This window comes from Symphodus melops, assembly GCF_947650265.1.
Source record: "Symphodus melops genome assembly, chromosome: 3".
Lineage (NCBI taxonomy): Eukaryota > Metazoa > Chordata > Actinopteri > Labriformes > Labridae > Symphodus > Symphodus melops.
The window spans coordinates 13461164-13472680 of record NC_136693.1 but is presented as its reverse complement, the minus strand read 5'-3'; the positions used below and the strand labels follow the sequence as shown (position 1 = coordinate 13472680).

Here is an 11517-nt window from a genome sequence, read left to right as displayed (position 1 = left end):
CTACTTTGTGACAGATGTTTCTCTAAATGATGCATGAACACGAGAAATGTAAACGGTAAACTAATGATGAAAATATTGAAGTACTGAAGCTGGTTCAACATTAAAAAGTGTTGGCTTGTCATTGGCAGGCCTACAGCATAACGCTGACTAGAAGTCAAACAGTATTTTCTGACTACAGTGTGTTGTTTGAGTCTGGAGCGAGGAAGTCCCAAAGAAAGCGGCGCATGCTCAGTTGATCGGCTCCCAGTATCATGAATATTTAAACATATTCCACTTTCAGCGCTCCTTGATTGGACGTCCTCAGTTTCCTGTGTTATGGTTTAGTGTCGAGTTTGAGGACTTCGCTCCCTCTGTTAATCACTGAACAGATCTGTTGAACACTGCAGCTTACCTGCCGTCAGTGTGGGACTTAAATCGGTCTGCTCTTAATAATGGACCGAGGACAACGCTGAAGGGCAGCATCCATGCTTTCTGAACTTTATCGGGAATATTTTCCGTTACTTGGATACTCGCCTCGTCTGATTATAGGTTTAAAAACTGGAGTTTTGAAAACAGCGTGAACTTCACTGAGGTTCGCACCAATATTGGATCTCGGGAATAAGTCAGAGAAAACTGCGTGTGTTGAGTTGAAGGCAGAGGATGGTGAGTGATGTTACACTTTATATTATCACACTTTAATACAGCTAATAATAAACGAATTTATTTATTATTGCCTGTGTGGCTCAATAGCTGTAGTAATGGAAAAATGGATTGTGAACGAAGTTTAAGCATAAAATGAATAGCCTATTTAAAAAGTCTAAAGATAAAGATAAAAATGACATTCCCTTCACTAAATCCTCAAACAACATTCGACTTGAATTTCTGCCACTTCAGGCTACTTCCCTTCCTATTGGTTTAATATGTTTTTATTTTCTAAAATGCTACTTTCTAGATGTCAACATTTCAATGTCAGGTACATTTTGAGAAAACATATCCATGTCCATATTTTTCATCAGTTCCCCTAAACTAGTCGACCTGCCTCTGATTTTCTTTTTGCTCATCCTCACAGTCTCTTAAAGCTTTTTATGGACTAAAGTGAAAGTCATTAGAAAGCACTGATTCAAAGCTTCTGATTTCCACTCGTCTGAGTGACACCCAGAAGTATAATATCGTTAAAAACATTAGTTAGATTCTTCACAGCTTCTTCTTAAAAACCGGTTTGTCTTGGAGGAAGACCAGGATGCCAGAGAGCATGTGTCAGGTGGATTGTGTGTACTGTATGTGTGCATCTTGATGTGTGTGTATGCATAACATCCAGACAGGTTTTTCCTGGTTACTGAATGTCATCCCAGCAGCAGACACGCCTCGAGCTAAGTTATTGAGGGTGCTGTCACTGCGTGTGGCCTTGTTGTTGTCTATTGGCGACAACTCCTCAATCCACAGTCTTTCATGGCTTGTTTCACACCTTTTCTCTTAAGATATAACTACAGCTAATATGATACCACTTTTTAGTTATAACAAGTCTGCTCCTTTGGTATTAGAAATCGCTATGTGTGTTGCTACATGTCTTGATAACACCAATAAAATTATATTTTGCATTCAGAAAAAAAACATTTACTTAACAAAATAGATTTAAATTAGGATCCTCTTTAATAATATCAAGTTGGTATACTTTATGGTTTACCCACTATGTCATCAACCTGTTGCATTCTTCAGAGACACGCGGTGTCTATGGAAAACAGGTACTGTAGGACTGAAACCTGTTATGGTCTTCCACACACAATGTTCTATTAAACCTGTAGGTTGGGTTGCCCAGAGACAAACCCAAAGGAAAAGGTTCCAAAATATGCAGTCAGCATTATTGAGCCAAGACTGAAAATAATCAGAAAAAAATCTTGCAAAATTCCTGCTTTAATCCAAATTTTAAAAAATTATCACTTACATGCTCTGTTAAGTTGAATTTTCAGTGCTGTTTTATTACTTGTATGATTTGCTTAAATAAAGTCATTAAATATTCCCCTGATATACCAGATGTGTGTATAATGCTGATGAAGAATAAAACTTAACATCTAACCATAAGAGAAAAGTTCAGTACGAATAAAAGAAACCCTATTGTAGTTTTATTTGGTTTCCATGCACACTGTCTAGGACAGCAGACACCAGCATTGCTCACTAGTTCCTTCTCTGCCAGATGCTGAATAGCGAGTCGGTATGACAGCAGATGGTTTGCATTAGTTTCTCGTACAGGGAGGTGCGTACTGAGTAACCCTCCTCTCCCTCAGCGCTCCATTTTCAAACCGATGACTGCAGTAGAGATTTGCTCAGGAATTCAAGCCGTCTTTATGAAAACAGGACGAACACCCATTCTGAGGACCTGGGGAACTCGTTAGGCTTGTCGCTGTGGTTCATTACTCTCACACACTCCTGATCAGCTCCATACAGCTCTGACTGGGTTTTCGCTGTTCTATTTGTGATGATGAGGGATCTCATAAGTGTTGACTTATTAAACTGTTGCACTTGTTGTTACACATTGTGAATTACACTTGATTAAAATCTAGTTTCACTTATTTTTCTTCTTGTTATCAATGCAAATGCAACATAGCCATTGTTTTTTAGGTTTTTTTTTTTACTTAATCTTTGAATGTATTACATACATGTGCTAGCTTTCTAGGATACAGGGATGAAATATCGATCCAATCCCGAAAAAACTAAACCGAATTTTTTTTTTTTGTATATCAAACATAGTTGCTAAGCAGTTGCTTTGACATTTTGGATGACGTGCAGAAACCTTGGTTTAGGTATTATTTACGAAAGTGGGACATAAGTGGAAGGCCACCTTTAAGTTTTATTCAAAGTTAACATAAAGCTCTTTATTTACCAACATTAGGAGGGGACATTATCATTGCTGTTTGTGTTTGATTCCAATAAAAATCATGATTCATATTTATGCTTCATCATTAATTTTCTAGTGTTGACATCAGTCTTCTAGTGTTCTTGTGACTGTGAAACATGATGTTTTGAATCCTGGAAGTGGTGAGGCTAAGTGCATTAAGCGGTTTTCTTTCCTGGTGACTCAGTTTGTTTACTGCTTCCCTTGAGCACTGAGTGCTAACCCTCCTGTGGCAAGAGTTGTGTGTAGCTGCACAGTTTGACTGTATGCCTTAGCCTTGTTTTCAAAGTGATTGCCAAGAAGCAGGCGTGTAGGAACCATTTCATTGTACTTCAAATCTGCTGTTGTTTTTATTCTTTAGACTGATTCACTGCAGATGATGCAGATATGATGCAGCTAATTTAGCTGATCAAAGGCCATTGGTCTTCACAAAACAACAGAGAGTAATACTTGTACAGAGACTAACTCAACTTTCGACACACAACTGTCTTCATCTGAAGTCATGGGGTGCACATTCCATCCCATATAGGCTGAATAACAGATTTTGCATCTATGTGTTGCAATGTTGGTCAGTTGGTCCAGTTTAGTCTAGACTTGAGGCGCAACAGTGATCTATTCAGATCACCCCTCATCGGACCACATGGGTTCTAAGTAGCAATGGAAAATGTATCATCAATGTGTAAAATAAATGTTCTTCTGCTAAATTAATGTGCAGAGTCTCGGAAACTTCTTTTTATGAATATTTTTTACCAGCTTTCCTCGCAACAAAATGGTTGTAAAGTGTTGATATTTTATTGTATGGTTCTACCAATCATGTCAGGAATGTTATGATCAGTTGCACCCCTATAGACAACCTTTTCTCTATAACTTTGAGATTATATTGCCATTAAATCTGCATCTAATCAAAGTACAAAGAACAGACATGCTCATCATGCTTTAAGAAGTGAAGCCTTTATTCCAGCTGCAGACTTTTTAAAGAGTTGATGAAATATTGTCATCATTGATTAGTCGTTTGTTTTGTTTTTCAACTCAATGCATAAACAGACTGATTCTCTTTTGACATGACAATAAAGCGCAGGATAAATGTAGTGTGTCAACATAATCCTCCACTGTTCCCAGGTTAATGTCCTTTTATGGTTGTTTATTTGAGTGTGTTCCTGTAGCCTCCTATTTGCATGTATAACTTCCTGCTTGGAGGACAGAACCAGGTCAGACTCTTGAGTTGTGCTCCAGTTACCTGCTCGGACAGTTTTCCATCATCATATACAAGTCAGAGTTCGGGCAGTTCAGTGTCAGATTTGCGGCCTCTCACTCAACTCAGTGGAAATTTGTCTTCAAGTTGTCAGTTTAGGCTAAGGTCTATAATAAACAGAAGGGAATTGAGCTTTCACAAAGAAAGGAGCTGGATTGTTTTACTTGGGGGAACAACAAGCTTTGTTATAATCCAAAGATATATTTCAATCTTTTTTAGCTGTTTGCTGCATTTAACATCAGCACAATGACTTATATTATAAATAGTATAATAGTATATAAAAAGTACATTCCACTTTTCAGTTTTTTTTTTAATTTAATCAGTTAGGAATGCAACCTTTCTTTCAGTTTAATGTTGTTCAAATGAAAATCTTAAAACATTATCTCCATAATATCATATTACTTTATAATACACTTTATGTATTCATGGTCAGACTGTGTGGGATTAACATGCCGAGTGGTTGACAGCAATGAATTGAAAAGCTTTAAGAAAGCATATAAGATGATATCTTCCTCCATAAATAAATGAACGAACTGACTAGAAACAGTCAAAATTAGCTGTTTTGAATTAGATGTCTTATTTGGCACACGTCCCCTAGCAAGGCTGAGTCAGTGCATTGCTAACAGAGGAATCATACAGTGACTGGAGAATAACAAGAGTATGCTCTTAAGGTTTTTTTCTTCATTCAGAGAAAGTAGATTTTTGTGCATGCGATATACATTTTTTCTATACTTGCAGGATATTATCATGGTAGTATACACACAAGTCAAGAGGGAAGGGACTTTTCCCAGCTTGGGATCAATATCTAAAGGGGCCATTGCTGTGTTCTTTTATGTTTTATAGTCACCTGATTAGCTTTGTGAATTTTTCTTAATGTGATTAGAATATGACTACCAGGCCTAAACAAATATTGACTTAGAAATCAGAAGTGTTGGGTTTGGCTGCTTTTGTCCTCTTGTTCACTTTAATCATCAGAAGTGATTACTACTGTAGCAGCTGAAAGTGTTTCAAGTAATAAAAGCTGATCACACTTCTTTAACCTTTGGACTCCTTTGACCTGTACAGTAAACCTCATAACTATATAGACTCTACCTGTTAGAATAAATCATGACCTAAAAAGGATATAATAGTTGATATATGTGAGGATTAAATGCCCTTAAAAAAGCTGTTTACTTTACAAAATGTCAAAATTAGAAATATTGTCTTATCATGCATGTGAGCAGCCACAGTGCAAACTTTTAAAATAGATTCCACTGTTTTTAGTTCACTTTAAATATCTATCTTGTTTTTAACATTGTTGTTTAATTGTCTCTGTGCTCTTTTTATTTCACATTTTGTCAAGATTTATGAGCCTATTCTTTTTTCAATCCAATGATTTTATCAAATAAGATTTTTTTTTTCCCGTGGCATTGATACAAAGGGTGTCCACATCTGTCATATCACACCCATTTTTTTCTCTTTTTTTGTCAGACTCTTAGGTGTTCTCTTTAATTACAGTCTGCATGGGCAGTTCTGTTTATTTCTGTGCTGTGAGTGCGTGAGTTTAACAGCTCAGCCTTTCTTTTAGCTACTTTATTATTATGTTTAAACTGGTGGAGCTGATGAAGTCAATGTCATTAAACTCCGTCATCATTTAAATGCACCACACCCCTTTAATAACAAAACAGTGTACAGTGCTTATTGTCCCTTTGTATCAGTGATGCATTTAGTTTGCAGTCGAAAGATGAGTTAGTTTCAGTTCGCATAGTTTAACAAACGTAGAAACTGTCTGGAAAATAACTGTTGTTTACCAAAACCACTCTGTGTCAGGAAAGTACATTCTTGCTGTAAGGTGAAAGCACAGTTGTGACCCGTCTGACCTCCAGTGACCTTTCTCACAGAAACGAGAGGCACCTTTGACTGTAGTCAGTCTTTCAGCACTGTACTCAGGACTGTTTTTAGGAATAATTGATCAGCTGCAGGACACACAGCCCTGCCTTGTTTTTTATGGCATTTTACCAAACCCACTGCTGGCTTGTTGTTACACGTGATACACTCTGGAGAGATTAAGTTATAGCTTGGAAAAGTGATTTAAATTTGTTTCTAAAATGGATTTGTTTGTTGTATAAAGCATTGCTATGAATGACTTTCCACTGCAGCTGGTTTGTTTATATTCAACCACTACTAAGGCAGCTTGGTGATATGTGTCTTGTCTTGAATTACAGCTAAATTCCATCGAGACCGCCCAGTCTTTGATATAAACTTTTATTAGCAGTCTTGTTGCTGGTTCAATTTGAGATGCTCTGAATAAGACGTTCTCAACTTTCCATGGTAAAATGCTGCCTCTGTAAAGCTAAAACTTTGTGTCGTTCAGTCTGAGATGTGTTAGATGTCGAACGGTATCTGTTTACACGTGATCATTATATCCTCTCTCTCTTTGGGAGGGACAGCGTCCAACCCTGCCCTGCAGCCACAATATTATAACATCATCACAGCCAGTCAGTGCTCATGTTACCAGATCCCAGCAGATGAATATATTTCTTTTCACCCTTTCCCTGAATGTTACCTCAAGCAGCTCAGATCCATAATAGAGTAAGAAATCTAGACTTGGAAACAGAGAAGAGGCTGGTCGCTCTGCATTATTTATACAGTACATGCAAGTGACCACTGTCAACAGTCATTTATGATGCCAGGTGAGCTTCGGGTTTCTGCTCCCATCTATCTCCTGCTGTGAATGCTGGTTTGTATCATTTACAAGAAAACATTAAATTCATATTACTCACATTTTCCATATTTTTCGAATATCCTGTGGAGGCAACATTTCCAGGAACTAATGCTGAAAGTCTTAGTTTCAAGAGGAAATTTTTGTTACCAGACAGATGTTAGACGTGTTTTCCTTTAAAAAAGTCTGATGAGTGTTGACTTAAAAAACACTACACTGGCTAATATGCTGCTCTGCTTATGGTTTGGAAGGAGCTTCTTATACTGGCATTTGAGCTCTTATAAATGAAAAAAGGCCTGTCAATCAATGGAAATCTGGTTTAGTCAGCTGCCACTGTATAATTTTTTTGAGCAGGTGAAATAAATGAATTCACAGCTTTTATAAAACACAAGGTTATCGTGGGGATTGAAATTGTCATCTTTGAATCACATAAAGTTGTTGCAAAGGAAAATAAATTAGACTGTTTGATATTGAAAAGAGAGCAACATGGGATTTTCAGGATTTCATATTCAAGGTTGAAGGCAACACATTCCTCTACATCAAAACAAATACGACAAATATTTCTCAGCAGACTGCATGCAGCTGAGGTATAGGATGCTTTCTTTTTCCTCATCTGTATGCTGTTGAGATATCCTTGTGTTGTGGGCTCAGTTTGACCTAAATGAGCATCCCACCCCTCATAAGTTAAAGGCTGTCTCACACTGTGGGTCATTGCTCCTATATGACACCACACACACACACACACACACACACACACACACACACAGCCATCACTTTATCTATTGACACTCCCATCAGTGTTGATCTTGCTCAATCTTAGTCAGCAGTTACTCAAGCTGTTTTCACTACGAAAAGTTTTTAAGAAATTTCTGGCAGGCTATCCCTGAAATCATCTGGAGTTTTTTTGTGAATGTTGTTCGCGCTCCCTCACAGTGGGGGAACTATCCTGAATGTCTGAACGAGCCAGAAATGGCTGATGAAGCAATAAAACCTGATGACAGTTTCTTCCTTATATCACTGCTCCCTGAAGTTTGATGTATTGTTTTAAAGAGTGGGGAAGAACACACTGGAGGAGAGTTCACATATATGGGGATGTGGATATATGAAGGAACATTTTTGGGTTGACTTGGAGTGAAAAATATGTGGCTGTTTGCCTTTCCTCATGCCGCCAAGGAGTTTTGTGCAAGTGTGAAAGCACCAATGTATGTGTTGTTGACAAAGTGCAGACACAAGCAGCAGAGACTGGGGGATATGCTGTTTAGACACTTATAGGTCCTCACACTGTGTTTAGTGTATAGGTCTAAACAGATAAGTGGGGATTTTAACAAGAAGAAGGGTGAAAATTAGCCAAACAACCCTATTTTTTTAGTGTGTTAAGAGTTCACTCCTAACTTCCTTTTGAGAAAGAGACACAGTGGTTGTAGTAGTGAGATACGTACAAGCAGTGATACTTAACAGTAAATCTCAGGATGTTCTTTACAGTTTCAGCAGTTTCTGTCATTTCATTTTGAAATAAAGTGAAAGAAGTTCAATTCAATTGAAAAACCTTTATTTGTACCTGTGGGGACATTCAAGGGCACAGACATAGAAAAAAAACCTGCAGAAGGCTCAGACTTTCTGTAGATAGGTTATCTCTACCCCAGACTTTTTGGTGCCTTTCCTTTGTCAAAATAGATACCATGTGTTTTTTTGATAGCAGAGCTTCAAGCAGGGATTGTAAAGAAATGGGATCCTTTGATACAACCAGGAAGTGAGGGGAAAAATAGGATAACAAGAGTGTTAAAGTGTTTCCTTCACAGGATTTAAAGGTTTTGGGAACATCAATTTAATCCTTTAGAATGTAGCTGATAAAATCAAAATATGATCACAATTTGACCAGGCTGAGAGTCTTTCTTGACACCCTTTGCACCCTTTAGTGATTAATGGATGTTTCCCTAATTTCTGCTTTAATTTGTGATGCATGTTTACCAAATTGGATTTCTTGAGACTTGTCCTTGGCTCTTTCAACAGAAGCCTTTTTAATTACACAGTCACTGCTGGCTACTAATGCTTAACACTTGTTCTTTCTTTTTCTTGTAAGGAAGAGGTTTGAAAATAAGTTTGTCTTAAGATGTAAGTTATTGTCTCTCATTCCATACAAAACAAATACATATACTGTGATAATTGGCCAAACTAGAAACCTCTGATAACTATCTTAACTATACTGTGGAAAACATCAAGACAACAATGATGTTGCAATGTCAAGTTAGCAGGTAGGCCTACACAGCAGCACAGCTTATCCATTGCATAAGGGTTTATTAGACATAGGATCCTTAAAAGGTCTGTTCTAGCCTGAAGTATTTCCCATTCTGTAATACTTGAGGCATGTGATGTTCAGTACATGGCCTACCATGGCTTTTTTTTAAGATAGATTTTGCTTTCATAGGTACCAACTTATAGCTGGCTCCTAGTCAGCTCAATAACTTTGTAAACCACTAATGTGCTTGCATACAAGCTGTGTGATTTTTCACTGTGAGTAATGAAATTAGGTGCTTCTTATCTTAGCTGGCGGCATTTTTTCTCAGGGCTTTTCCTCACTGTGAGGAGCAGAAACATGGTCTTAACACATGGTGGACTGTGTGCCGGGTCCTGGTGCACAGAAGGAGAAAAACACAGAAGGGAGAAGTGAGGGGAAAAGTGCCGCTTCTGATCCCAAATCAAACCCAGTCATTTCCTGTACAGCAGCCCAGAGCTGCTCAGGACTCTCCATATATGGTCATGGTATTTGCATGGAGGGAAACCCTGGCTTTATACATCTGAACTTATTGAATTTTTTTTTTATCTTCTGGAAAAGGTTATAGTTGCATAGTTTGTGCTTTAGTTATGTGATTTTTGTTGATTCCGCAGAGGTAGGAAATGATCAGGTCAGATCTGTCTGCTCTGATTACTTTATCATTTCCATTGATCCTTGTTGTTGTGTGTGTGTGTGTGTGTGTGTGTGTGTGTGTGTGTGTGTGTGTGTGTGTGTGTGTGTGTGTGTGTGTGTGTGTGTGTGTGTGTGTGTGTGTGTGTGTGTGTGTGTGTGTGTGTGTGTGTGTGAGAGTGTGTGTGTGATGGTAAGCCTTTCTTGTATAAACAATAATCTTCAATTAACTAATAAAGACAAGCAGACCTTCCTCATATTTTAGATGCTAGAGTCAAAAAAGGATTGAAAAATTACTGAAACCAATCATTTCTTTCCCTTTTTATATTCTGTTAATGACTCAAGTTATCCTTGCAGCTTTCCTCCTGACTTTTAAGTGTTAATGCTCAGTTTTCAGAGTATTGGATGTTGCACTGCCAGAACAATAACAATGCAATGAAATAAAATAAGTTTGACAACTTTAGCAACAAAACTCTTTTTTTTTTTTATCACTTTGCAATCATCACACACCATCATTATACCAGACAGTTGTTTCTTCTAAGTGCATTGTATTTATTAATATCAACTCATTTTGTAACAAGTAAAATAGACAAAAGAGCAAAAGAGCAAAATAGAAAAGAATACACATCCTACTATTAGTGTCGGTTTGAAAAAAGTATTTGGGTCCTCCAGACTCATACATTACATTTTTCAAGTTATATTTTGAGGCCATATTCACCTAGCATCCTACAAAGGACTAAGGTCAAATTCGAAGCCATGGCAGCTGCGACAAGAACTAAATTATGGTATAATTTATCAAGATGGTGTTGTTAATGCAAATCCTAACTGTGTTGTTAGTTTTTTAGCCTAAGTATCCAGAGTAAAAGTAGTTGAGCATGTTAAATTTAGTGGCGATACAAAGAATTATTTTCATGAATGGTTTTCGTGAATGATCAAAGCAAAGAGAAATTTATAGGGGAAGTGACCATCCACCCAAATTCCCCTCACTACAATCACTTCATATAACAACCCTCCACCCTTCGCTGCTCCGATGCTATTCAGCAGCCAGATGCAGCAGCAGAGGAGGAGTATGGTTGTTTTAGGCACATCTCAGATGTCTTTGTGTGTAAAGGTGCAGCCATCCTTCCCTTAGCTACTACTCCCTAATCCCACTTCGGCAAGTAGGAATATTTTCTTAGTCCTCCTGCCTCATTAAATAAGGCCTAAATCAAAACAGATGAGTCAGTCCTCTGAATATTTTAACCTCCTACGTGTATATCTCATTACCTCTTCCTTCATGAATGTGCAGCCTGTCATTCCAGACATACTAGAGAGATGTTAAATATAGCATGTTCAATTGTTTTCACTTGGGTCGGGCTGCACTTGCTTCTTACTTGTGTGAGAAAACATTCCCCGAGATCAGAGTACCAGTTTTAATGAGACATTTTCATCAGAAGGAAAACTTGCAATAGCTTGAATACAGACAAAGTTTAATGTTATGTTAAGTTGAAGAACAGAGTATAGTTGGCAAAAGGTCAGTTTCACCTAGTTTTTGTATCCATAATCCTAGTAAGTTTTTCTTGAGTGGAAGTATCCTAAAACTGTAGAGGAACAGCTCTTGAAGACTGTTTGAGGTTGATTGATATCCATGTACACGTTCCTTAAAACACAAAATGATGCTTTAAGTGAGTTTTTAAGCTGTTTTCCTTCGTGTCTTTACCTCTCACATGGTGCCAGGAGGTGTGTTTTTTTCCATAAGAGTGACATCACCATGACATATTTGCTAAGGAGGTAAGGAAGTCAGCATCTCCCTC

At 37.7% G+C, this 11517-nt stretch overlaps 1 protein-coding gene across 2 annotated transcripts in view; it reads left to right on the top strand.

The window, feature by feature from the left end:
- Positions 1–259: 259 nt before the first annotated feature.
- The window catches only part of myo1ea (myosin IEa), a 42104-nt gene continuing 30846 nt past the window's right edge, over positions 260–11517 (top strand). For both annotated transcript variants that reach the window (XM_079339077.1, XM_079339076.1), the window contains exon 1: positions 260–642. In XM_079339077.1, the coding sequence (XP_079195203.1) occupies positions 640–642 (3 nt within the window). In that variant the 5' untranslated portion in view covers positions 260–639. The remainder of the gene's footprint in view (positions 643–11517) is intronic.